This window comes from Hirundo rustica, chromosome 23, assembly GCF_015227805.2.
Source record: "Hirundo rustica isolate bHirRus1 chromosome 23, bHirRus1.pri.v3, whole genome shotgun sequence".
In the NCBI taxonomy this organism is placed as follows: domain Eukaryota; kingdom Metazoa; phylum Chordata; class Aves; order Passeriformes; family Hirundinidae; genus Hirundo; species Hirundo rustica.
In genome coordinates, this window is record NC_053472.1 from 4,960,740 (window position 1) to 4,988,378 (window position 27,639).

Here is a 27,639-nt window from a genome sequence, read left to right on the forward strand (position 1 = left end):
ACCACATCCCGCTCCCGTTTCCTCGTCACTCGCCCGGGCTCTGCGGAAGGAAGCGCCCGCGCTGCCCCGCGGCCGGAGCGCCCCGCGCCCGCCCAGAGCGGCCCCGCGGATGTGCGGAGCTCCCCCCGGAGCCCTCCCGCCCTCCCGCCGGCTCTTTGTCCTCACGCACCTACGATCTTATTTTTCTTTTCATTTTTTTTTGAATATTTTTTTTTTCAAGCAGACCTGAGCATCACCGGGGGCTTGGGAGGGTGGGGGGCCCCGCGGCGCTGCCAGACCGACCCTTGCCCTTCGCTCTTAAGGAACTCTCATGGCTTCACGGCTGCAGACAAGTTGCCGCGCATCGTGGTGGACTATCGGAGTTTGCATCCTGGCAGCCGCGCTCCTACCAGGTGAGCCGGTCCCCGGAGGGCGCTGGGCTCCGCCGGGGCGCTGCGGGGCTGGAGGCGGCCCCGGAGGGGCTTTGCGGGGTGCCCGCGGGGGAAACGGGGTGCGGGGAGCGCTGCGGAGCGGCGGGGAAGGGTGGGACCGGCGTTTCGGGGTGCGCGCCCGGGTCTGGAGCAGGTGTGGGAGCATCTGTGCGAGGGTGGGAGAGAGCCGGGGCCGGTTTCAGCGCCCGCTCGGCTCGGAACAACACGCTCGTTTGTTTTGGAAGCAGCTGCAGGCAGCGGGCTCCGGAGCCCTGCGAGCTGAGGCCGTTTGTTTGCTTTTTGGATCGAGCGGCGTCTAGCGAGGCGCAGCAGCCAGGCTTCCCCGGAAAGGCAGCCACGAGGCTGGGCGCGGAGCGCAGATGTTCCGGGAGGAGGGATGGAGGGTTTCGGCTCTCCAGCATCCCCGAAATCCCCGCTCCCCTCCGCACACACTTCCCACGGGCTCTTTTGCGGCGGTGCTGGACCGCTCCCAGGTTTCGGAGCTTTCTTTCGCTGCCTTTGAGCTCGGCTGCCAGATGGCATCTTATTCATCGCTTTGGTTCCGATCCATCGCTTGGGTTCTGCTCCGTCTCTGGAACGGAGGAGATGGGCAGGGATGTGCATCCGCTGCTCCCCAGCTCGCCGGAGCCTCCCGGGCGGTGACAGAGCGCTCCGTGTGTCCCTTCCCTGGGCTAGGAGCTTCCCCGGGCTCCAGCACAGCGCTGGGGAGCGGGAGAGTGACCCACTTTGGCCACTGCCCTGCGGGGACTCATTAATTCTGCTCCGGTGCAGAACGGGTTAATGCCATCCTGGAGGGCTTTCCGGGAGTCGGAGCCATGGAAAGGGGATCGTCAGTCTGCGTTTACAGCTTGTGAATGAGCTGAGAGATGCAAACAGAGCTGATGTTTTGCCTTTTTGGGGCTCGGCTGCCGGCGGTGGGGCTGGAGCGCTGGCAGCGGGCACAGGAGCGGATCCAGCCTGTGCCTGCCGCAGCGCCGGGATCTGCAGCTGGAGAGAAGTTGCGGTGGAGGCAGGCAGGGTGGAATTGCATCCGCTCCTCCGGTGTTGGGGCTAGGGCAGCGTCCCGGAGGAGCAGCCAGGCTGGCTGGGCTGTGACTCTGGGATGTGGCCGCAGTGCGCGGGGTCTGGGACATCAGAGAGAATGCCCGGGCCCAGAACTCCCCGGAGCTGGCAAGGACGGGGATGTGATAACATCAGGACATGGGAGATCAACAGATCACAGCGACCGGATGGTCTGGTTAAAATGGATGAGGACAGAGATGAAATGGGAGGGGGGTGGTGATCCCGAAACCAGGGAGGCTGTGAGAGGGAAAAGGTTAACAGGGCGATGAGAGAGCAGGGCTGGGTGCACCTCGGTATTCCCAGGACAAAGGGATCTGCTGTGCATTGCAAAAGGAGGTGACGGAAGGGACAGCCTCGGGCTCCCTGCACTCCTCTGTGCTTGCAGGCAGGTGCCGGGCTGAGCTCCGGCTCCTCACAAGGAGTCTCGGAACTTTTCCATGCTGTTCTTCACCCTCCTGCTCCTTCCCCTCCCCAGAGCCCCGGGGAAAGGCACCGCAGGGGCAGTAATGCTGTGGTGACCGTGCTGCCTAAACCGAAAGGACTTTGTGCTGCCCTGGGGACTGCTTTCACCAAGGAGACACGCAGTGACCCTGACACAGCCTGGCGTCTCACCTTGTCCTGCCAAGAGAGACCTTTTCCCCCCACACTTCTCCTATTTTTGGCCGTTCTCGGGGCTGCGCTGCCAGCAGCCAGGCGGGCTCTGCCTCTGCAGTAGCGTGGCAGTTTGTCTTGCACCGTCCCGCTGGCGGCTCTGCCAGGATAAGCCAGTGGTGCATCTCGTGGTGCCTTGCCAAGCCCGGGGTACAGCCAGCTCCGCAGTGTTCCAGGAGGATAATCCTTCCCAAAGCCTGGCCCTGAGCACCGGTGCCCTGCAGCCTGTGTGGGCGAGACTCTCGGCCCGACCAGTTTAGTGGTGGATGCACCACAGCTGCAGGAGTGTCTGATCCTGTGTATTAAATGTTTATTCATTCGTTTATTTCGTTCGTTCCGGTGCTGTGGATGGACCCAGAGCAGCACAAGGCAGAATCTTTACCAGACCCCAGGTCTGGATGCCTACCTGACGAAGGGCAGTTCCTCAAGTTCACAATGCGTCGTGCCAAAATCATGTATATAAACATATATCAGGCTGTATTTAGGCTTTGAATACAGACAAGCTTGCTTAACAAGGAGAGGAAACTCAAAATCCTCTACTACAAGTGAATTAGTAGCTGTGGACTTGTTGGAAAATGTGGTTTCATACCCAGCACCCGAGAAGGATCAGAGCAGTGCCTGCTCTCTGGAACACCTTTCATGTCCAGCTGATCAATGCCATTTCGTTCTGTTCCCACCCACCTCCCCCTTCAGATAATGTTAGCTTTTTTTTTATTTTTTTTTCCACAGATAAGGGAATAAAAGTTCCGCCGCTGTAAAAGCTGTAAGGAGTCTCGTATAAAAATCTGCTTTACGAATTATCTTTAACGTGAGCAGCTCAATCGTCCAGAACGGATTCAATTCATGGCTCCTGCAGCCTTCCATGCCCATCCATTTGGAACCAGGTATCAACTCACTCTCCATTCAAGATATTGATATCAACAGGGGTTACTGGGGAGCCGTGGGGGAAGGGCAGGAGAGACCCCAGGCAGCTGATCTGCAGAGGTTAAGAACACTTGCAGTTAAATTTATGCTTTACAAGCCTTAACAATCTGTCTGTTTATCCCCGCCGTGGAGCTCCTGCAGCTTGAGATGCAGCCACACAGAGCAGAGGCATCATCTGTGCCTGGTCCTGCCTCCGCACATCTGGGCCCCTGTTCCCAAGCGCTGGCTGCAGACAAATTCCTCTCTGCTATTGCTGGGCTACCTCCTGATCTCCCAGAGGGGCCTGGGAACACTTTGCAAAGTGCTTTGAGATGCCCCGCAGGGGAGAGCTGCAGAGGTGGCTGGAGCTGCCTTGACACAGGGTTTTTTCCATCGCGGTGCTTTGAAAGGAGCATTGACTGAGCCGTGGTGACCTGCAGGGCTGAGGTCAAACTTGGCTGCAGCTGGAGGGAGGTGCACCAGCTCTCTGGAGCGCTGGGAAGAGCCAGAGCGTGTCACTGCAGGAGCAGCTCCATCTTGCACTTTTCAGAGATGCTTTAATATCCCAAAGCAGCTTCCAAAATGCAAAAAAGTTGCCAGAGTCTCCTTCAGCCTTTGGGTCGAGTTCTCGGTTGTTATTTTTTCTTCCCACGCCGCCTGCCTCCTCCCAAAACTCACCAACACCTTGCATCAGGCTATTTCAGGAGGCAAAAGCGTGTCTTTGGCTGATTTTTTTTTCTCATTAAGCTTCACTCAAACCCACCGGTCGGGTTTTAGGCTGGCGTTGGGGAGCTGCTGAGTGTGTCAGCGCGGGTGAGGCGCCAGGCCGGGGGAGAGGCAGCTCAGCCCACGAGCAGGAGGGTGTCTGCCCCACGGCAGAGATGCTGTTTGCTCCCTGAACCCGCAGCCTTCATCAGGCAGGAGCTCCCAGCCCCGGTGCCATCAGCAGGGAGGTGCCAGGGACACATCCAGCAGCACATCCAGTGCTTGGGATGAGCTGGTGGCCGAGGAGATGCCGGCACATCTCTCCTTGCATCCCCCCTGCTCTGGGCCGCAGCTGGACCAGCCACAAAAGCTGAGCTTAAAGGGAGGCACCACAGGGCTCCTTTGAGCAGGGCTCACACCTCGGCTGAATCATGGAAGGAACCAGAAGAGCCGGTTGTCCCTGACCTGCTTCCCAGGCCTGGCTGCCGCTGGCACCTCCTGCGCTCTGCTAGTGCCACTCAGGCTGGGGACAGCCTGGAGGGACAGCAGCAGTGGCCACCCTGAGCCGGGGGGAGGCTCTTTCCCACCTCCAGCGCCCTGGGGAGACCCCCAGCAGGCAGGGATGGGGGCGAGCACTGCAGCAAAAAGGGATTCTAATCACAGAATCCAGAATGATTTGGATTGGGAGGCACCTTAAAGATCATCTCCTTCCAACCCCCTGCCTTGGGCAGGAACACCTTCCACCAGACTGGTTTGCTCCAAGCCAAACATTTTTGGGAGAGCTGGGGTTGGGCCGTGTGAGAGAGCTGCAGGGCTGAGGTGCTCAGGAGGATGGCCGCAGTCCTCGGGGCTGCTGAGAAAGGGTTTGAGTCTTGCGACATCCTTGCCCGAGGGGCTGATGGCTCTTGCTGAGTCCCTTTCACAGGCCAGCAGGGCTTATCAGTGCAAAAAGGCAGAAACGAATGAGGGAGGGACAAAGAAAGGTACTCCAGTCTCACAACCCCCGGAGATCTTGCTTTTTCAAATAACGTCAGATTAAATCAGGGCAGCTCTGCTGAGGGGTGAGCTGGTGCCGCCAGCCACTGGAGCAGGGACCCACTTTGCGCTGGAAACACCTCCTTGTGTTAATTACCAGAGCTCTGCCATCCCAGCACGAAGAATTCCCAGCTCCCGAGCCCTCGGCAGCGTTTTCAGGTGAAGGTTTGTTTAACTAAGGAATGTCTGGTGACACATTTCCTCCTGGCTGCTGTTGAGCCATGGATGTTCTCCCCTGTGCACATTTTCCCTGGCTTCTCCCAGTGAAGGGTTAGTCCAGGCTGCACTGAGACACAGGCAGGGTTTTCAAGGGGAACTCCTTGGCTCCCTAGCAGACGAAAATCTGCTGCTGGTGGGAGGAAGGAGTTTCCCCTTGTGTCACCACACTGGATTTAACGTCCCTTGTGTCACACGGAGAAACGGGAAGCGAAATTTGCTGCCCTTTTGCGGCGCCGTGTCACGTTCTGCGCCCTGCGCTGTGTCCCAGCCTCCACGGGCACTCGAGGACACGCGTGGAGCTCAGCTCCCGCTGCCCATCCGGCGTTTGTCCCCGTCTGGGCACCGATGCAGCCGTTCCCACGGGCTGGCAGCACCAGGGATGTGGCAGCTCGGGCTCTGCTGCAGTCCCAGGGTGCACAAACAGCAGCTCCTGGCCGTGAAAAGGGGAGACAGCTTCAGTCCCAGCTCAGAGGGACGGGAGGGCCCAGGTCAGGGAGGCACAGAGGGTCTGGCCAGTGGTCTCTTGTCGTGTCAGCAGTTTCCTGGGGTGCTGGGGATGCGGTGGGAGGGACTGACCCAGCCTGATGAGCCATCTCTGCTCCATTCCCCCACCACAAAGCAGTCCCTGCAGGAGGTTTATAATCCTGCCTTGACATTGTTGGGTGTGATGCAAGAGGGAGGCATTTCCAAGCGTTATCCACCCAACTGTGCCTCTCTCTGCTGCAGGCCTGCCCTCCTTGGCCCTGAGCCAGAGCAGCTGGGCGCTGGTGGACAGCACTTCAGCCTCCAGGTGTGCGGGGAGAGGAGCCTGAGAGAGGCAGGAGCAGTGTGACTCTCCTCCCTGGGAGTTAAAGCACAGTGAAGGGGTTTCCTGTCCTCCATCCCAGCCGATTTGCCTTTCTAGCTGCGGGAAACAGCAAAGTGCTTCCATCTGCTCCCGACCGTGCAGGGATGCTCCAGATGCGGTCCAGGACCTGCAAATCACATCCCTGCCTCGGAGCAGCGGCAGGCACCAGATGGACCACCTGGCTGAGAGACAGCAGGTACTCCCAAGCCTGGTTAGGCAACCTCAGCCTCCACCTCTCTTCCCAGCAGTTCTCTCCCTACCCGTAATCAGGCTGGTTTTGAGGCTGTTTTGCTTCTCTCGTGGAAGATCCATCCCTCCCTCCTTCCCCCTGTGCAGTGGGAGTTCCAGAGGGTGCAGCTCACAGCCAGGGCTGACATCCAGCCCTTCAGAGCCATCCCAGCTCAGAGGGACACGAGGAGGCTGCAGTGCTCTGTGGGCGGCTGAGAGCAGAACCGGCCTTGTGCTCTGTGTGGGGCTGCTGCACTGCAGGGTCTGGGGCTGTGTCATGTGGGTCCAGGGGTTTCAGCTGCGCTCTGCTCTCTTCTCCTCACGTGTGGCGAAACCAGGTTTCATATCCTGTTCCCTGGCAGGACACCCTCTGGAGCAAGGGAAATGCTGCTTGAGCAGCTTTCCACTGGCCATTTTCACAGCCCAAGGGCTCGGTTCGGGGGCAGAGTTCTGGCTGTGGGCTCAGGGTCTGATACTGATGTGTACAAGAGGCCGGTGTGACTCAAGAGCAGAGGGCTGATTACTAATTAGAGGTTGTGCTGAGTGTCCTGGCAGAGCCAAGGGTTACAAATGCTCCCTGACGGGCAGAATTCACAGACCCAGGGGAGAGTTTAATGGGAGAAGTAGGGGAGGAGAAAGGTCAGTTTCTGTCTCTTTCTGTTCCTGATTTCTGTGCAGAGCAGCTTGACACGGGATGGTTTTGCTGCCCTGTGTGAGGAGCTGTGGCACTCAGGGCAGGAGAGAGCAAAAGGGGAGGGATGAACCCTGCCCTGTCCTTGAGCAGCCCAGCACGAGCCTGCTCAGCTCGAGCCTGGTGCCAGAGGAGTTATCAGTTACGAGTCCCCAGTTAGGAGTTCCCAGTTTTGAGTTATCAGTTAGGAGTTATCAGTTTTCTGGAGTCATAACTCACCCCTCACCCAAACCCTCGGCCCTGATGGAGGCTCCCCTTGCCGTGAAACCTCTCCTAGAAATGACACCTTACAAACCCCGCTGTCAGGAGGACACTTTCCACTGGAGAATTACCTGCATCAAGCTCTGGCTACATTTTTCTTTGGAAGAGGCATCCGAGGTGCTTCACTCTGACTTGTCTTGGGCTACACAATCAGCAGAGACCCTTGGAGGCAAGCCCAGAGTCTTGTTCCCACCAGTGCTGATGGCCTTCCTAAACTGGGGGGTGCCAAAACTAGAGGAAATATTAAGGATGGATGATCCAGGTCAGTTTAGGGGCTGTAAGAACACACAAGAAGATCTCCCCAGTTCTGGAGGGGTTGTGTTTCCTTTTTCTTGCCTGTCTCCTCACTCAGCCAAGGCAGTGTGAGCAGCAGTGTTGTTTCAAGGGCCGGAACAGGAGGCAGCAGCAGATTTGGTGGTGCACAACTGCACAAGCTGCTCATTCCCGAGCCTCTCTGGGCTCTTCCCCTGGTCAGCTGCACCAGCAGAGTGTGTGGGGACCGTGCTGGAGGAAGGGACAACTCTGGATACGGGGCAGAACCGAGGCTGTGCCCATTTATGGCCACTGAGGCTCAGGGATGTGTTGCGTAGCAGCATCCCTGCCTTGCTGTAATTCATATCAGCTGCCAGTTTCCATTGGATACAGGACCCCTCTTGGCTCTGCCGGGCTCGATGGAGTGCTGGATATTTTATTGGGAATGGTGAGTTTATTTTCGTGTGCTGAGGGGAAAGGGTGGTCGTGGATCTCCTTACTCCAGTTCAGCCCCCCAGTTTCTGCGAGCTGCCGTGGGAGCAGGAGAGGCCAGGAGCTCTCTGTGTGTGAGTTTTATGGAGAGACTCTTCCCAGTGATGGGGCTGAGCTTTGCCAAATTTACCTCGAGCTCGGGTTCAGCGAGAATCCCGGGAAAGAGGGGGAGGGCTTGCTGGGATCTCCTAGCACAGGGAGTGATTACAGTGCTCTGATCTTTCCAGCAGGCTTGTTTGGGGATTTGCTGGATGCTGTGATGCCTGATGGGTGTGCTGGTGTATCCCTTTGATAGGGGATCCTTTGGAGGAACGGCAGCAGTCATGGGGAGGGGTGGGAGAGGGGAGAAAGGCTTGGACAGAGCAGAGCTTGGAAAAGGGGGAATGTTCTCTGTGCCCGAGGAGGGGATGAGGAGCAGGACTGAGGGAAAGGGAGGCTGCAGTGGTTTCCAGGGAAAGGCAGTGCCCTGGCAGTTTTTATTTGGGGTTCTCCAGCACAGCCAGGATGGGAACTCTCACATCCTGACACCTGCAGCCTCATTCAGCCTGTGATCTTGACGAGATTCCCTGGATGTCCACCCAAAAACCAGCTCCGGTGTGCCCACTCCAGCACTGACCAACCGTGTGCACTCCAGCACAGCAGAGGATCCGGAAGGAAAACTGGCCTGGAGATCTTGCCCACGCTGATCCACGGATTCCCAGCTCCAGAGCTCATGTGGCCTCACCAGGGCTGGGACATTCCCCTGGGACATCATCCCAGCCACCAAGCAAGCAGGGACAGGGCAGGAGTCACCCTGCAGGATTCCAGGGATTTGCTGTGATTCAGTTCCGAGCTGGAGCAGCAATTTGCCAGCGAAAGAACCTTTATCCCCTGACTCCCCCAGTCCTTCTGGGAGCTTGATTTCTCAGCTCTCAACAGTGTGATGGTGGTAGCAGTGAATTCTCTGGGGCTAATATTGCCAGCTAGCACGCTACGGAAAGAAAATTCTTTATTTGTTGGCGTGGCAGGAACAGACTTGGGAAAATGTACCCTGATTTTTAAATACCCATTTCGCCTGTGGTGTAAATACTAAAATGTGTTTTTTCTCTCTCCCCCCTCTCTCTCTCTCTCTCTCTCTCTCTCTCTCTCTCGGAGTTTAAAAATATCGCCAGCCTGGGGAGGTGCATCTTTCACTGAGATTTATAACGGCTGCTCTCAAGTGATCTGGAAAATGAGCCTCCCTCTGCCCCATCCAGCCTGGCACCTTCCAAGAATTTATTTCCTGTATTTGCGCAAGCCTAAGAATACTTAGAGGCTGCATCTCCACCCCAAGCACTCTTAATTATTTAAGTTTTGTTTATGGCCACTCTCAGGGGAGCTGGGTACATCCAGGCTGCTGATGCCTCCCTCCTGTGGGTAATTCGGCGCTGCGTTACTGCCGTTTAATAATGACCAACAAATCACGGACGCTGCGCCGTTTGCCCGGGATGGATCGCCCTGGGTCCGTAAATTGGCCAAGCCCTCAGGGCAGGGGGAGGGAGACGTGCACGGGCTCCTGTGTGAGCACACAGCTTTGGCTCCGAGTCCTGCTCGGTGCCCCGTGCCCGTGCCAAGCTGCCTCGTGCCTCATCCAGCCATCCCCTGCTCGCTTTTGGCTCTGGCAGCTGCTGGGAGCCTGTGGCTGAGGCGAGGCAGGAGCCTGGGATGGCAGGAGGAAGAGGAGGGAGGCTCCTGACATAACCCAAGACCCCTTTCTGGGCTCTGTCCACCTCCACAACCGACCCGTGGCTGCCTCTGGTGGCACCCCACATCGCCATCTCCTCCTCCCTGCTCTGCCCAGCCCCTTGGGGGTTCCAGGCCACCTCTCCCGTTATCCCGCTCATCCAAAAGCCGGAGTTTTGGCGGTGAGGGGTTCTTTCCCCTGCCCTGTGGCGAAGCTCCCCAGCCCCGGTGAGATTTGAAGGAATGATCTGTAGTCTCCTGGCTGCCTCTGCTCCTGTCACGCTCGGTGATAGAGAGAGATTTTGATTACGTTATGACAAGCGACAGGGAGATGGAGTGAAAGCTGCAGTCTGCCTGCTGTAATTCCAATTAGCAGGGGTGGTGTGGCCAGAGCCTGACAGCTGTATTGATCCCAGCTTTGGATGGGGGCAGCCTTGCCAGGGGTCCCTGGGGCACGGGGACAGCTGTGGGGCAGGGAGGGGAAGAAAAGCCTGTCTGTAATGGGGCACTTGAGCAGGAAACTGCATTTCACCCTCCAAAATACCACAGCCAGCCTGGTACTTGAGCTCTTTTCTGGGTTCACCTCAAAATCTGTGCTGCAAACCCCCCTTGGGGTCTCTCTCTACCTGCAGGACGAAGCAGGCTTCTCCCTGGTGTGCACGTGGAGTGAGTTTATCAGGATTCGGGTTCTTCCCTAGATGGAATGTACCCACGTTAAATAAATCAGCATCCGGGGAACAAAAGCCCGGGGCTGCAAGGGAAGGGGGAGTTTCCCTCTGCCACTTGAAGGCAGCTCCTCAAGGTCAGAGCTGAGGCAGGCTGGCAGGGGCTGTGGGCAGGCTGTTTGTGCAGATGCTGTCTCAGCTGCACCCTCGCCGTGGCAAAGGGGAGGACTCCAATTTGCAGTTTTGCTGGTATTGATCCGAGACCTTTCACTGCCTCTGAACTCGCTTTGGAAATAAACGGCTCCAGTCGCTCTCCTTAAGTACATATATTTTTTTGTATTCTTGACATTTTGAAATGCTGCCGTGCCCGTGGAGTACCTCACAGTACCTCACTGGGAGTGGGAATATCTGCTACCGACTCCTACCAGGCGTGAATCAGCTTTTACTTACAGGGAAAGAATGGCCTGGAGGTGATGGCAAAGGCAGGCTGAGCTCAGAAGGGCTGGCAGCGTTTCCTGGCTTTGCCACGAGCTCCCTGGAATATCCTTGGCCGGCTCACTTCACCTCTGTGTGCCTTTCCTTGTCAGGAGCTGCTGGGAGCTGTCCCTCGCTGCTCTGCTCACGCTGCCCCGTGTCTGCACACCTGATCCTCCCCGATCCAAGCAGGACACGTCTGCAGAGCACAGGGGAAGGTGGCTCCCCCTTTGTTTGGGCATTTTTTCACAGCAGCCAGGAGCAGGCAGCTCCTTGCCCGGGGAGTTTAGAAGGCAGGAAATGCTTTTGCCTGGATCCACGTACAAATGTTCTGTCAGTGCCAATGCTGGGCCCGGGTTCTGGGTGTGGGATGCGGGGTTGGCATCGTGGAACTGGGCGAACATGGCCCTGCTCGAATCCAAAGGTCTCTTGATGTCTTGCTCTGCTGGTTTTGCATTTGGGTCACCTCTGGTTTCCAGTGGAGAGGTTGCAGGTGGGTGAGAGGTGTGGGCTGGACATCTCTGCACGTCCCTGCTCCTTCCCACCCACAGCCTGGCTCTTTGCTGGACCAGGAACCCCTGTCAGGTGTTCACATCGCGCCCCGTCCCTGTCCCTGGGTGTGCCGTGGGTGCTGAGGCAGGAAGGACAGGAAGGATGACAGCAGCGGGAGTCTCCAGACACCTGCATTTCCCAAAAACCCCCTGCACGGCTGCGAGCAGGATTCCTGACCCCAGAGCAGGATGCAGATAACACAAACGCCCTTTGTTGCGTGAGCGAGCGCTTCCAAACCTCTGTGGTCCTTGCTCCGGGGAGGGATGGAACCCAGGCCCACTGAGGCACCCGGCCTGTCCCAGTGTGAGCCTCACACGGCACCGATTGTGGCTGCCTCAGACGGCAGATGGCTTTAAACAAGTGCTAGAAGAGCTCTCGAGTCTCTCTCCTGGGTAGATTTCAGCCATATGCAAGAGTCTGCGGCGTTCCAAGGCAGGGAGAAACTTCCCTGGGAAGAACCACAGAGAGCAGCTTCATTCTGTGGCCAGAGGAGCTGCAGGATTCATTGGGAAGGGCACATCCAAGCCCAGTGGAGAAGCAGGGAAGCAGCAGAGTCAGCAGCTGCCTCCTGCCTGCCCACGGAGTCTGTCTGCATCCTCCTCCTCCTCCTCACCCCGCAGCCCCAGTGAACCCCAGCACCCCGGGCTGGGAGTGTTGCAGACTGGGGGAGTTATTACAAAACCCTGGTCAGGACACGGAGGGTGAGAGAGGGAGGGTTTAAAGTTCGATAATTGTTAATTATTACCCAGTTTTCCCAGGAGGCTCTCTGGGAAAAAGACGTGGCTCTCCTGTGCGAAGGTGTTTTGTAGAACATTAGTCTCTGTCCTGGCCACACTAAACCCTTTCACTCTGCCTCTTTCTGCCTCCTGTGGGATTAATAAAGTGCTGCTGGAGAGCTTCTTATCTCCGAGCTGAGTAATGTTTGCCGTGCAGGGAGGGGAGCTTTGATCCGGGAAAGGGAGCAGAGGGAAGGACAGAGCAGGGGGAAGGACAGGGGTGGGCTGGTGGGGACGGGCAGGGTGTGGGGCAGGCTGGGCACGGCTGCTCCTGCACCCAACCCGTTCTGCAGAGAAAAGCCCTGGCATCCCAGGCACCAGCAGAGAATAAACTACCTGGGAACCCCCTGTGAAGGAGAGGGAGCCCCAAAAAGGGGTGCTGGTGCTGCCATCCACCCCGGGAGGCTTTGCTGCCCTTCCCTCCCTTCCCTTCCGAGCTGGCGGCGCAGCGGGAGCCCCGGGCCAGGGCCACACCTGAGAGGCAGGACGGGCTCCTGAGCTTCCCACGGGTGTGGGATGGGAGCAGGTTGGGCAGGGCTGGGCCCCCAGGCCAGCACCCAGCACCCCTGGGAGCCTGCCAGGCTGTGGGGAGGGAGGGGAAGGCAAGGGAAAAGCAAAGGAAGGGAGAGAGAAGAGAAGAGAAGAGAAGAGAAGAGAAGAGAAGACAAGAGAAGAGAAGAGAAGAGAAGAGAAGAGAAGAGAAGAGAAGAGAAGAGAAGAGAAGAGAAGAGAAGAGAAGAGAGAGAAGAGAAGAGAAGAGAAGAGAAGAGAAGAGAAGAGAAGAGAAGAGAAGAGAAGAGGAAAGGAAAGGAAAGGAAAGGAAAGGAAAGGAAAGGAAAGGAAAGGAAAGGAAAGGAAGGAAAGGAAAGGAAAGGAAAGGAAAGGAAAGGAAAGGAAAGGAAAGGAAAGGAAAGGAAAGGAAAGGAAAGGAAAGGAAAGGAAAGGAAAGGAAAGGCAGGAGGGGTTTGGCTCCCTGCTCCCTGTGGCCTCCCAGAGCCATCATCTCCCACCCTATTTCCCATCCTCTGGCTCCTGAGCCCTAAGGAATGCTGCCTTCCACTCCCAGAGTCTCCCAGGGACTCCAAGGCAGGGAGAGCAGCTGTGTGGCCCCTGTGGGAGCTCAGCCACGATCCACAGGGGTTTGTGTGGAGCGAAAAAGTTGGGATCATGGTGGTACAGCTCCAAAACTGGCTCTGGACAGTGAGCGGTGCTTTGGGTTTTTCAGGAGAACACGGACTGGAGCAGCTGAGGCAGCCTGTGCTAAAGTTCCTAAAGGAAAAGCCATTTCTTTTCTGTTTTCGTTTTCTTGCAGCAGAGGTTCTCAATGCCTTCAGCCTGTGTTTCCCCACAGAGTCCTTCCCCTGTGCAGGCCCAGACAGCTTTGCAGGCTTTGAAGTGCAGCTTCACACTGGCTGTTTTCCCCCCCAAAAAAGGAACCAGTTCTGGGGCTGAGCACAACAAGCTGCATCAGGTTTGCAGCTCGGTCTGCACACAGGGTGAGGAAAGAGGAGGCGAAGGAGGAGGTGAAGGAGGAGGTAAAGGAGCACCCTCTTCTCTCTGGGTGCCCAGGACAGGCCAGGCTGCTCCTCTCAGACATCCCAGAGGAGCTCTGGGAACTCCAGGATCTGTTGTTTGCCTGCTCCAAAGCCCCACACCACGGCCCCACGCAGATGCTTAATCCACAGGGAGATTAGTGGCTGAGTTTTATCTTCACCCACCCCTCTCCTCATCCCAGGCTGGTCGGATGAATCCGTCTGGGATGGGAATTCTGTCCCCCGTGCCCGTCCTGTTGTGCAATGCCCCGGTTTAGGGGCGAGGTCGGCTGGAGGCGGGCAGGGAGATGCTCCAGATGTCTGAGAAAATGTGAATTTCCCCACAGCCAGGTGCACCTCAGACGGTCCAGGCCCCTTTGGGAGGGGATCATCTTCCTGCTAAGCCACCCCGAGGTGCCACCAAGGTCTCGGCAGGGCGGGAGGATGAGGGGAGGGGTGCCAGGGGCGACGTGTCCCTGTCCCCAAGGCGTGTGGCCCTGAGCATTCTCCTCCAGGGGGGATTTGCCTGCCAGCCCCATCTGTTCCTCAGCCCCGTTGCCATGGCGACAGGGTGGCTTGAGATGGGCCGGGGACGCCGGGAAAAAGAATCCAGGCAGGAAAAATATTCCTTTTTTTTTATTATTATTATTTTATCCTGGGCGGAAATGAAGGGGAGAGGGAGGGGACCCTTCTGGCTCCTCCCTGTGTCCCCTCTTAGGGCTGTGCTGTCCCCAGGCTCCTCCTGCTCTCTGCTTTTCCCTTCCCCTCCAGGCTGGGTCTCCCAGCCAGGAGTGTGGCAGCAGCCAGGTGAGGGTTTGGGCTGTGCAGGTGAGAGTTTGGGCTGTGCAGGTGAGGTCTGGATGTGTTCAGGTGAGGATTTGGGCTGTGCAGGTGAGGTCTGGATGTGTTCAGGTGAGGATTTGGGCTGTGCAGGTGAAGGTTGAGGCTGTGCAGGCGAGAATTTGGGCTGTGCAGGTGAGAGTTTGGGCTGTGCAGGTGAGGGTTGAGGCTGTTCAGGTGAGGATTTGGGCTGTTCAGGTGAGGATTTGGGCTGTGCAGGTGAGGATTTGGGCTGTGCAGATGAAGCTTGAGGCTGCACAGGTGAGGTCTGGAGCTGTTCTGGTGAGGTCTGGGAGCTCTCCCAGCCCCCTGGCGTGGCCACAAGCAGTGAGGGTGCTCTGACACAGGGCTCTGCCTCTCCCTCAGCCATTCCCATGGAATCCCAGACTGGTCTGGGTTGGAAGGACCTTAAAGATCACCTCTGCCCAGCCCAGATCGCCTCACCTTGCCCAGGTGCGTGCCCGAGAGGAGCCTGGCAGCTTGGTTCTAATGCGGAGAGTCACTTGTCAGAGCGAGTTACTCCCAGTCTTCCCAGTAAAAAAAAATCCTGGAACGGAGAGGAGATGGTGCCCTGCTATTTGTGTGCGTATGGCTCTGCCTGCCTGGGCGCATCTCAAGTGCAAATGGCCCGGAAAAAAAAAAAAACAAACAAAAGAGGAAACAACAAATAAATATCTGCTTGTTGACAGCGAGATCCGGGCTAATGTTTGACAGACGAAAGTGAGGGGAACGCGAAGTGACAGATTGACAGAAAGACAGACATGTTTTTGTGCCAGTTTAGCATCCTGATAGAAACAGAAGATAATTCAGGTCTGCAGGGGACCTTGAGGGGTCACCCACCTGCCTGCTGAGGTGGGTGGGTGTGCTAAACACCCACTGGCAAGAGCTCCACACCCCTGGCCCCCTTCCCCTGCCACCACAAGGCTGCTCTGAGTGGCGGGGCTGGCAGGAGCCGGTTCCAAACTGGTGCTGCTGGGGCAAACTGGGGCTGGGGGAGGCAGGGGGGCAACAGGAGCGGCCTGGGGGAAGCTCTGTGGCTTAGTGATGAGGGGATGTTTGGGCAAAGATTGGACTCGGTGGTCTTGGGGGGCTTTTCCCACCCTTAAATCCCGTGGTCCTAAAGCCAGGGCTCCTTTGGGGTAGGACACTTGCTGCCAAGGCAGTCTGGGGGTTTTGATGACGAGGCTTTTTGGTTGTTCCTCCTAAATCCGGGATCGATGGGGTGAGCTGTCCCTGTGCATGTTTGTGGTGCAGGCTGGTTGTGCTGGCTGCAGTCCCAGCTGCAGATTTCCCCATCTCTGGCTTTCCCCCTGCCCTGGGCACCTCTCTGCTCCCAGGGCAGGAGGCAATGGGAGGCATTTCAGGTTGGATGGGGCTTGGAGCAACCTGGAAATCGTCCCTGTCCATGGCAGGGGAGTGGGAAGTCGACCTTTAAGTTCCCTTCCCACCATTCCATGATTTTAGGCTTTGGGGCCAGGGTCAAGTGTTGAAGACGAGCTTTGTTTTCCCAGCGTCAGACCCGAGGCTTGCGCTGGGAGCTGGGATGAGGAACCAGGTGCTCACATGGCCCTTGTGAGTGCAGAGCTGACTTGGAGTCACCTTTGTGTTCCCCTTTATCCCAGATCTGAGCGCAGCAGGGCTGAATGTCACCTGTTCCCTCGTGAGCAGCGATTTACAAGCGCTCATCCTGCTCCTTGTTTGCAGAGCAAATGCCCTTTTCCTGTTGGCTCTGCCCTCCCTGCAGTGGGGAATCAGCAGATTCTGGGCTTGAAGCTTCTCCCAGATTTATGAGCTTGCTCTTCACCTTGAGAGTAAGGCTGCCTTGCCCTGAGAAAGCTTTGAAACCCAAAACACCAATTGCTGACTTCAGCAAACACCATTGATCCTCCTGCAAATAAAATTACTTTCTTTTTCCTTCTTAGGACACGGCTTGTGGGGATTTTGTTGTTGTCCTCTTTGTGTTTCTCTTTCTCCTCTCGAGACACGAGGCCCAAATGGTTCTGAGCAAAATCCATGTGATCTGAAAAGGACTCATCGATAAAGTCCTTATGGGGGATATTTCCTACCAGCCAGGCACCAAACAAAAACCCCACAAAAACCCCCTCCTCTCATCTTCCTCTCCCCTTGAAAAGCCAGGTTCTTTAATTGCCTTTTAATCCTGGGAAGAGCAGAGCTGTTCGCATGGAATCGGTAATAGGGGATAATATCTTGCCCTGAGTGATGGGTTATTCGATCCCGTGCGTCAGAAACCTGAGCCTGTGCCTGGGAGATCAGGTGGGGAGGGGGATCCCAGCCTGGCCCGGCGCCCAAACACAGGCACAGCTGCTTTTCTTATTCCTAATAGTGATGAGGAGTACGAGGGGGGAACAATCCCCTTTTGTCCTGTTGCTCCAGGGGACGGAGCGATACTGGGGAAATGATGGATGTGTGGGGTGCACAGAGGGGGGTCACACTGGGCACTTTGGGCACGGGGACGTTGTTTTGACCTTGGTTCCAGTTGTGTCCCACAGCTGACCCTGGCTGTGACTGCACGGGGACAAACGTTGACCCCCGTGGCTGCTCGGTGCCTCCTGCACACCCCCACCTCATCTCTGTGTCCCTAAATGTCACTGCCAGGCCTCTGCCGGCCCCAGACTGGGCTTGGAAACGGGGGTGAAAGGGTGACAGATCCAGCCAGTCACCAGTGCACCCTCCGTGAGATCCAGAGTGAGGAGCACTGACATCACCAGCACATGGAACGCTCCAGAAAGGGCTGCTGGGGGGCATCTGGAGCTGGGAGAGCTCCAACAGCACCGAGCTCTGAGCCCAGTGAAACGTGCTTGAAATGCCCCCTGGCTCCAAGCTGACTCAAGCACACAAGGGAAACTTGTTGATGTGGATGACACCGTTCGTTCCTGGCTGGTTTTTGTTTGTTTTGTTCTGTGTTTCTTGCTGCAGCTGCCTTTGGAGCGATAAATAGCTGTGGAGCTTGTTTGTGGTCTGTGCGAAGCTGTAAATATTTAATCAGAGGTCTGAAGTTGGATTTGTTTGCCTGGTAAAAGATAAAAACGGCTTTTTCGGGGTTTAGAGGTAGGGACAGACCTTCAGAAGAAAGCTCAGGGTCAGCTTTTAATTAATCAATTATTTTAAGATTGGAGCACACTGTCCAGTGCCAGATTTTCTGGACACCTCAGCTCCCAGCAAACCTAAAGCACGCCAGAGCACCTGAGCTGACTGGCACTCAGCATGGCCCTGGTGTGAAATCTTATTTACAGAGGAAGCCCTGCTGACATGTGCCAGCAAAGTGTTACCTGTGCACGCTCCTCCTGCTCCTTCTTGGGGTTTGGATTCTGCTCTCCAAGGAGAGGAGAGAAGGATATCCTTCCTACACCAGGGTCTGGCTTCCCTCTGCCTTTGTTGGGATTAGGGATCCAGGCCCTGGACAACTGCTCCTGTAGAAACCCCGTTGCAAACTCCTGACGGGGGAAGTTGAGCTTTTATTGCCCCATTGGCAGTTCTTGCCATGAGCAGAAACCTCTCCAGCAGGCTGGACTCCATGGCCAGGCTACCTGCGAAAACGCTGGCACACACCCCGAGGAATTGGCTGCTCCCCTCTTTGCAGGGGGGGAATGCTGAGTGTCCTCAGAGCCAGCCAGACCCCACAGCTCAGTCCCTGCTCGAGGGGTCCTGTCCCAGCTCCTGGGCTGCATCCCAGCTGCTCCCATTTGCAGCGTTTCCGTGTTGACTCTGGCCTGGTGCGGGGATTTGGCAATCCCCAGGGTTCTCCATGGACTGTGTAGTGCCAGGTTTGTGGATTATTGTCCCTTGGGATGGCCACGACTTGGCCAGCTGGTGTTTGCCTTGTGGAGGAGGGCACGGATTATTTCTGAGCAGGACCAAGTCCCAGCTTGTCAGCTCTGGTGCCTGATCCCAACATCCTGCCTGCTAAATCCCAGCCTTGGGATGAGCTCCCGGGGTCCAGCTGTCCACTCCAGGGGCCAGAGCCTTGCCAGGGCTTGTTTCTGAGGTCTGGGATTCGTGTGCTGGTCAGCTGTGCACAGGATAACTGTGATTGATGCACTCCCTGCCTAGGGGACAGAGCTTTTCCAGGCTCACCTTGCACTGCTCCTGTGCTGGTGGCACTCAGTGCAGGATCCAGGGAGGGATGATAATCCACTGCAGGATGGAGATGTGGAGGATACAGGCTGGGGATGCAGGGTTTGGAGGATGGGGATGGAAGGGATGGGAGATGGGGAGGCAGGGGATGAAGGATGAGGATTCGAGGAATGAAGGATGGGGATGTGAGGAAGGCAAGATGGGGATGCAGATTTTGCAGGATGGGCACAGGAGAGATGCAGGATGGGCTGTTAGGGGTGCAGGATGGGGATATTAGAGGGGGTGGGATGGGGATGGGACCGGTACAGGATGGGGACATGAGGAATGCAGGATGGGGAGGTGAGGGATGCAGGATGGGGAGGTGAGGGATGCAGGATTGGGTGCAGGGGTTGCAGGACGGGGATGTCAGGAGTGCAGGATGGGGACACGAGGGATGCAGGATGAGAGTGCAGGGGTTTCAGGCTGGAATGTGAGGGTTTCAGGCTGGAATGTGAGGGTTGCAAGGACGGGGATTGGGAGGTTTCAGGATGGGGTTAACGCTCTGCACCAAGGCATCCTTTGTTCTGGGCAGGCTGCTGAGGTTTGGAAATGGAGCGCTTGAGGAGCGAGCACCGCAAAATAGAAACGTCCGCACTTTCTGCTGCTGATTTTCAGTCTCAACAGCTGCTCCATTTGGAAGGGATGAAAATGCACTCCGGCTTAGTAGGAGTCAATTAAAAATAAACCGAGGGAGAGGATTGGCGTGGGAGCCCAGCGACGCTCATCGGACATAAAAGTTGCATCCTTCCCCAGGCTGGATTTTCGCTCCAATTTGCCACGGGCGGCAGGATGGAACCGGGAGCGCTCATTAGCATGGCAGTGCTGTCGGTTGCGCTGAATTCCCGGCCCCGGCGCTTTGTTCCTGCTCCCGGCGGAGCGGGGATGAGCCGGCCCCGGCCCCGCTGACCCCCCCTTTGTGCGGGGCGCTGGGGAGGGGACAGCGCTGTCCCCCCGCGGGGTGACACTGCTGCCTGCCTGCCCGGGCGGATTAGGCAGCAGCCAGCGGACATCTGCAGGGAGGGGGCAGGGAGCCGCTGCTGCCTTTTGTTCTGGCTTTTTTTATTTTTTTTTTTTTTTTTTTTTTTTTTTACCTTATGTGACCGTGGGTTGCGGCCGTCCTTGGGGGATTTGCCTTCTGCCTCCCCAAAATAACAAGGAAAAGCTCTGGCTTAGCCCTGCACCTGCTCAGGTGAGCGTGCTGCTGTCTGGGGTGCACGGGAGAGGGATGCTTTGAGCAGCAGAGGTTGGATTCTGTCGGCTTTTCTAATGTCTCTGCTCCCGTTCCTGCTCTGCCCACCTATTTTTTTGGCAGGAAGCCTCTCATCCTTCTGCCTGTGTGCTTGCCAGCAAGAAATTGCAAGCAAGGCGGGGAATCCAGGGTCATCCAGGGATGTACGACTGGGAAAGGAATGGAAAAGACCTGATGGCCCCACAGTAGGGTCCTAATTTTCCTCCCCTTCCTATTATTTCTACATGGATGCTCCACTTGAGCTCTGCTGAGCTGGGAAACGGGGGCAGGTCCTTGCAGTGCCTCCTCCCCTGCATCAAACCCTGCTGGCTTTCCTCTGCCTCTGCCTCAGGCTGGCCCAGGAGGGCAGGAGGGGGTGGCACCAGGCATCGTTTTACCAAGGCTGGGCTGAAACGCTTCATCTTTAAGTGATGAGCCCGAAATCCGATCCGTGTGGCTTTTCTCAAGAGGGGGAATTTGCAGAGGGAGAAGGGGAAAGAGAAGTTCTGCTCAGGAATTTGGGCGAGAACCAGTGGTGCTGAGGAGAAGGAGGAGGAGGAGGCAGGCTCAGCTGATGTTCCCCTTGTGGCTGTCCTGGTTGAGACCCGCTAAGGAGAGCAGCACTTCAGAAGTAATTTCTGAAGAGTAAAGGCTCTCCTGAAATGGGTTCTCCAGCTCAGCAGCTCCTTGAGAAAACAGGCTGAGGTCTCCCGTGGTTGGGGAAGTCTCTGGGTGAGCAGAGCTCTTCCTCTTGCCCAGGCCTGTGAGAAAGGCTCGGTTTCACTGAGTTCCCTTTTTGAAACAAAAGGGGAAAATGGAGCAAGTCATCCAGACTCCCTCATGTCCAGGGGAAGAAATAGGCACTTCCAGATTTATCCAGCCCAAGGTGGATTTCTTATGCAGAGCGCCTGAATTAGGAATTTCTCTTCACTGACTTTGCAGTGAGCGCAGACAGGGAGCCAAGACGAAGATGTCTGCACTGCGAGCTGGGTTTTTCCATCAAGGGGGGCTGCTGGTTGTGCAGGCAGAGTTTCTCCTCCTCCTCTCACCTTTCTGCAACTTTAGGAGCCGTTTTCAGTGGCTTGGAGATGCTTAGCAGCTTCACAGTGGGGCAGGCTGCCCCACTTCTTGGAGCCTCCTTCTCCCCTTTCCTGCTTCTCTTGTGCCCTTCCCCTATTTTTTCGTGGTGCGCTTGCATGACAGGAAGAGAAGACGCGAGGATTGGAAATTAAATCTGGAGAATAAATGGGAGATTTATTAATTTATTAATCTGACAGAAGTAATTACTGTCTCTCCAAGATTCATCTCCTTGCCTGGGTTCCCACACGGTCCCAGGAGCTGCGTAACTGTGACAGCAAGGCTGGGAAGAGCTTCCTGAGGGGAACAGAGAGCAGAGCACGCAGCCAGGGTGGACAAGGACATCCCAGCCTCCCAAAGCTGGGTGTGAGGCAGGGCAGGGATGACGGGCTGGAGCTGAACCATCATCTCTCTGCAGATCCCCAGCCCAGAGCTGCCCCTGGGACAGCAGCTCTGGTGTTGCCGGGCACAATCCAAGCCAAACCGGGCTGGGAGCTGCTGTCTGCACTGCAGGAGTTGCTCTCCGTAGGTGGCCTGTGAGAGATGAATTCTGGCATCAACTTCTGGAGTCCTTTGAGCTGCTGGGAGTCCTTGCGCTCCTCTTGCGCCCCTGCTCCTGTTAATGTGTCATTTAACACAAGTATGGGTAGAATCCTGCATTCCTGAGGGGTGCCAAAACGTGCTGATGAATCCCCTGGCTCCGGCTCCTGGCATTGGCAATTAAAAAGCCATTTGTCCTCAGTGCGTGCATTGAAAAGCTCTCAGTTCACTTTATTCTTCATCACCCTCAGTGCAGGAAGGCCTGGGACTCCATTTAGAATCTGTTTGAGCAGCGGCTCAGAGGTTTCCCAGTGACTTGGCGAGGTTTCATAGGCTGTGCACTCAGCCAGTGACTTCCCTGCCTCGCTCGAGATCCTTGGCTCTTTCCACTTCTGTTAAAAAACAAAGGCAGTGGATCAAGGGGAGTTTTCAAACAATCCATGTGCATGCTTTGGCCTGATCCTTCCTCATCTGGCAGCGCCAAGCAAGGACAGTGGGGGCTTTTTGCTGTTTTGTGGCTAAAATGTCCTGTTGTGGTTCTTCCAGTTGCTGGCTGTCTTTGCAGTCATGTCTGTGAAGTGCAGAGCTTTCGAAGCAGGGGTGACAGGGAGGTGCAGTGTGGCAGGGCCAGGCGAGCCCCCCCTGCCCTTCCCACACCCCTGGCTCCCTGTACACTGAATTTCGGCTGCTGTCAATTTGCCAGGCTGCTCTTCCCGGCGCGGCAGAGCGCTGCTGCTGTGTGCAGAGGGGCCGGAGAGGCAGAGCCAGAGGTGGCATGGAGGGTGGGGAAAAGGGAAAACACACAGGAAGTGTGAGTCTGTGCTGTCCCTGAGCCTGCCTCGCTGCCTCTTCCCCTTCCCCCTGGGAAGAGCTGAGAGGCACAGACACAGCCAGGGCTTTGCTGGCTGCCCTTGACACGCGAGAGGGAAATCAGCCTCACCCTCCAGCCCCCGGGAGAAGGCACCAGAGCCAGCTCCAGGGACAGCTCCAGGCTCCCCTTGGGGCAGCCCTGGCTGAGGGGGAGCTCCCCAGAACAGCTGGGGGGCAGCTGGGGCTGTGCTGCGCTGAGCTGGGGCACAGGGTGAGGTTATCAGAGAGGGGAGCCCAGCTCCTGCTCCTCCCCTGCTCCTCAGGGTGTCCCAGCTCTCCGGGTGCTGGTATTGCCCAGCATCTCCTCCACTGCAGGGCACAATGGCCTGGTGACAGTGGGACGGTTGGCAGTGCCTCTGTGGGGTCCCAGCTGTGCTGCGGGTCAGGCTGCACCATGGAATCACGGAATATCCCGAGCTGGAAGGGGAAGCAGGCAGCAGCTGACAGAATGAGCCTTAAGCTGCGCCAAGGGAAGTTTAGGCTGGATATTAGGAACAAGTTTTTTACAGAAGGGGTGATAAAGTATTGGAATAGGGGTAAAGAGGGATAAAGTCTGCCCAGGGAGGTGGTGGAGTCACCATCCCTGGATGTGTTTAAGGACAGACTGGATGTCTTGGGTGCCAGGGTTTAATTGAGGTGTTGGGGCTGGGTTGGACTCTGATCTTGGGAGGTCTCTTCCAACCTGGTGGTTCTGTGATTCTGTGATCGATTCTGTGGTTCTGGGATTCTGTGATTCTCTGGGATCCTGTGAATCTTGAGGTCCAGCAGCCTCCATCCCCACAGGAGGGTGTGAGCTGTTGGAAGCAGCTCCCTGATGGGATATAACACAACCCCTGCAAGCAGGCAGCAGGATTTGAGCCCCACTGCTGCAGATTTTGGCTTTGGACCTCAGGCCTGCCGTTGAGCCCAGGGCAGCAGGGAGGAACGGACAGCAGGGAATGTGTCTGGAAGGAGCAGCTGTGGCGAGCTGGGATCAGCTCCTGCCCTGAAGCATGAGGGCTGGCTGTGTTCTCCTGCAGGTGCTTTTTGGAGGGTCCTGTGAGGCAGGATGGACCTTTGCCACCCGGGCATTGGCTGTGGGTGATGTTGCTGTGGGTGGTAGCTCCAGCACAAGCGAGGTCAGGGAGCCTCATCCCTGCTCTGCTGCTCCTGCCTGGCCCAGCTGCATCTCCAGGAAGGTTTCTCATTTCTGGGCCAGGTTTCTCCTTTTGGCTGCTTTGTTTATGGGGGAATAAATGACACAATCAGGCGGCCTGATCTTGTGTGCTGGGAGGGAGGAGAGGCTGATGCACATCTCCGGGGCTGTCGCAATCAGCTTAGCCATTCCCAGCGTCAGGGGCTGTGGAGATCAGCCTCGGGAGGGAGGCTGGACCCTGCTCTGCCGGCGGGAGGGTTTTATGGGAGCAGCCCATAGCCAGGCTTTCCCAATCCTCCAGCCCTTTATTCCCCGCTGCAATGCCCCCTTTCCACCCCTGTGACTTCCCGTCCCCTCTGTGCTGCCTCGCTCCGTGTCCCCCGTTTTGGGGTGTCACTCCCGGCGCTCCCTGTGTCTCCCACCTCGTGTTCCCGTTTGCTCCCTCGTGCCGTGGCTGCAGGGGTGAAGCCCAGGGAGCAGGGGCAGCACCTGAACCGTGCCAGCACCTGCAGGCACCAGCTGCCACGGGAGCCGCAGCCGGACGTGGGATGGGCAAGGTGGATGGGGAGGGAGCGTGGGAGAAAGAAGGGCCTGTGCACGAAATATTCCAAGTGGGGAAAACTGGCAGGGTTGCTAATGCTCTGAAGGAGGAGGCAGCCCTCTCTCGAGCCCTGGGGCGGATAAGGAGGCAATAAAGGAGAAGAAAACACCAGAAATGAGATCCGCCGAGCTGACGGCCCAAGCAAGCTGGAACTTGCCTGGGAAGGCAGCTCGTTCCAGAGTGGGAAGGGGCAGATTCCCAGTCAGGACTGGCTCTGTACGGCGCCTTTCCCATGGTAACGGAGCCCCAGGTTTCCAGGAAAACCTGGGCTTTCAGTGTCTGGAGGGGAACTCTGCCCCCAGCCCTTAACCCAGGCTGCCCCAAGCTCCAGGAGCTCAGTTCCTGGGCAGCTGGAAACGCCAGCTCAGCCCAGCAAATCCTCCGTGCAAGTCCCAACTCACAGAGCTTATCTGGGCCCGATCTGGAGCCACGCTGGGGCTCATTTACAATGGCAGGATAAAAGCAGGCTCGTCCCAGCACCATGCCAGGGCCTCTCACTCTTGCTCTAGCACCGAGAGCCTGCCAGAACAGGAATGAGAAGGGGGGATCTGCTGTGGCAGCTGGGTTTCTGCTTTGGGGAGGACTGGTGCAGCCCCAGATGTCACCCCACCACCGGGCTGCACCGCTTGGCGTGCAGTTTGTGCAGTTGTCCTGCACTCAGCCTCGCTGGGGCTGGACGAGGGGAGGGCAGTGCTTTTCCTGGGCTGAGCTGTTCCTTGTCACCAGGGCTGGGAGCCTGGGGACATTCCTCAACGAGCCAGCACATCCCCGTGCTCAGGACAGCTCTGACACATCCCAGGCGCAGACACAGGGACCGATTCCACGTCCCTGCTGCTTTGCCTGGGACATTTCTCACTAAATCTGCCTTTCTGGGGCAAGTTGGAGCAGGCAGCCCCATTTCTGGTTGGACAGGCTTTGTTTGTGCTCTGGGAGAAGCGGAGGGGTTGGGAGCAGGGATGGGAGGTGCAGGGTTTGTGGCCTGGGAGAGAGGGGACGTGCTGGGACTTGCTGCCCATCACTCCCCCTCTCCCCAGTTCCAGCTCAAGGTTTTGAACTTTGGGAACGTCTCCCTGAGAAAAAAAGGAGTGTGAAACGGTGCCAGAGGGAAGCAAGGAGTGGAAAAGGGGAGCAGCAGGGGCAGGTGGCTGTCTCGGGGGAGTCGCCTGAGCACCAAGTGCTGGTCAAGGCTGTCCAGTTTGGGGATCAGAGGACAGGCAGCTATCCCCCCTGAGACAACACTCCAGGAACTGAATGGCTCCTGGCTGTGAGGAGAAGGAATGGCGTTGTTTCCCTCTCCCCGCTTCCCTCAGCTCCTTCTCCATTTCAAATGTGCTTTTTTTTTCCCTCAGTCCCTTCTCTTCCCACCACTCTCCTCTCTCTTCCATCCTTTTGTCTCGCTCTGTGTGAACCCCTCTCCTGCCTGCCTGCAGAATTCCTGTGCCCAGACACAGCAGATGCTGAAGGGCAAGACTGGAGCTACTCTAGATGCAATCTCCATTTTGCTCAAGGATCATTAATTACCTCGATGATTAAATACAATTAAAGATCCGTAAGACCTTTCCAATATCAGGGCCTTTAGCGAGGGCAGCTTTTAGGAACCTGCACCAGCAGTAAAACAAAAGGAGGAGACAGACCAGTAAATCGGGGAATCCCAATTAAAATCCGTGCTTAGCTCATTAACCTAATTACACATTGTGTCTTGCTGGCCTCAGCTCGGCTGAGGGGGAGGCGAGGCAGCAGCGGGGGCGGGCTGGGTATCCGTGTGCTGATCCTATGGGATTGTTTATGTCAGGTCTCCATTGTCCCTTTGGCTGGGAAAATGGCCTTGGTGGGGGTTTGGAGCCGGGGCTGCAGAAACGCAGGAGCGTTTTGTTCCAAGCCCTGCGTGCACTTGGAACACTGCACGTGCTTCCTCTTCCCCGAAATGTTCCCTGTGCACACGCCCTGCCCTGGGCACTGCCTGCCAGGCGGCTCCTTCCACGCCCAGCTCACCCTCAGCCCTCTGTGGGGAGCACAGGGGGAGAAGGGAGTGCGTGGATGGGATGGAAATGGGAAATGGGAAATGGGTCAGCGCTGAGAATCCCCCAGGCAGGCAGATTCCTTTGCTGAGCTGAAGAACACCAGACCCCCCTGACTTGGGGCTTGCCCTGCAGGGAGCCGTCTGCTCTGCTTATCTGCTGTGGCACCGGGAATCCCTGCCCCTTGTCCCCTTCCCCCTTCTCACAGCTGGATGCACAAAGGCAGCTTCCTTCTCCCACCACCCTGAGCTCTGAAATCCTGCACAAAGGCTTCCCCTTCTCCCACCCTGAGCTCCAAACTCCTGCACAAAGGCAGCTTCCTTCTCCCACCCTGAGCTCCAAACTCCTGCACAAAGGCTTCCCCTTCTCCCACCCTGAGCTCCAAACTCCTGCACAAAGGCTTCCCCTTCTCCCACCCTGAGCTCCAAACTCCTGCACAAAGGCTTCCCCTTCTCCCACCCTAAGCTCCAAACTCCTGCACAAAGGCTTCCCCTTCTCCCACCCTGAGCTCCAAACTCCTGCACAAAGGCAGCTTCCTTCTCCCACCACCGTGAGCTCTGAAATCCTGCCCAAAGGCCTCCCCTTCTCCCACCCTGAGCTCCAAACTCCTGCTCCCAAAGCTGGCACAGCAGCCTGCCTTGCCAGGAGTTATTGGGAAGGGAGTCCTGTTGTCCTGGGGCTGTCTGTGCCACCGAGAGAGGGGACAGGAGCCGTCACGGGCTGGAGCCAGGTGACTCACGGGTTTGTGGCTTTTCCACACCAAAGTCTGCGGGGTGCAGCTGCCTACGTGGCTGCCTTCAAAGGCTCGGGGAGGAGGCGGCAGGTCCCGGCACGTCCTGCCCAAAACCGGCCCAATTTGGGAAAGCAAGTCAGAGCTGGAAGAGGTCAGGGCGCGGCTTCCCATGCGCCAGGGCAGGGGAGACGGGAGGAGTGGGGACCCTGAGTCCCGTGGGACCCAGCTGTGGCTTTCCCAGTAGCTGCAGACATGGGGGAGAGGGGATGGAGGCAGGGAGCCGAGAAGGTCTGTGCAGCAGAGGAGGGGACGGGATTCCCTGGAACAGCTTGAGCTGCCCTGCGGAGCGCTTGGGAAGGAGCAGAGGGGAGCTAGGCATGCACAGGAGTTTTTGGCAGCTCAGTTTGCCACATTCCCGGTGGGAAGGAGCCCTGCCATAGCCTCAGGTGGCTTCACACAAAGCCAGGGTGACCCAGATGGCCGTCCCTGCTTGGGAAGGGCTGCTGCCCAGCCCTGACTCCTGTCTGAGTCCCTTGGGAAAGTTCTGTTCCTTCCCTTCCCTCTGCCCGCATATAAACACACCCAAACATCCTTTTCCTTCCCGTGGGTTTGCTGTGGGCATCTGAGGAAGATACAGGGATATGAGGGGACAACGGGGAGCTGCTGGGAGCTGGGGAGGGCTTGGTAGGAAGGGGACAGATAGAGACGAGGGATCTGCCTCTCTGCTGGGTTAGGAATGGAAAAGCAATGAAGTTCCTTGGATTTCGTGGTGGTGTCATCCAGGTGGGAGCTTTGCACAGCTCTGGGATCACAGGCATCGCCCCAGCCCAAACACGGGTGCAGGGAAGTTTTCCCCGCTGCCATAAAACCGTAGGGCAGCTCTCACCCAAGAATTTAATCTGAGAGAGGATCAGCAGCAGCCTGGTGAGACATCCCAGCCCCGCTGTGGGGCTGGCTGTGCACCTTGGCCGTTCCTTGGCTGGTGC

General features: G+C 57.1%; 1 protein-coding gene across 4 annotated transcripts in view; it reads left to right on the forward strand.

The window, feature by feature from the left end:
- Positions 1 to 231: 231 nt before the first annotated feature.
- NECTIN1 (nectin cell adhesion molecule 1) overlaps positions 232 to 27,639 on the forward strand; it is an 88,853-nt gene continuing 61,445 nt past the window's right edge. For all 4 annotated transcript variants that reach the window (XM_040085218.2, XM_040085219.2, XM_040085221.2 and 1 more), the window contains exon 1: positions 232 to 392. In XM_040085218.2, the coding sequence (XP_039941152.1) occupies positions 311 to 392 (82 nt within the window). In that variant the 5' untranslated portion in view covers positions 232 to 310. The remainder of the gene's footprint in view (positions 393 to 27,639) is intronic.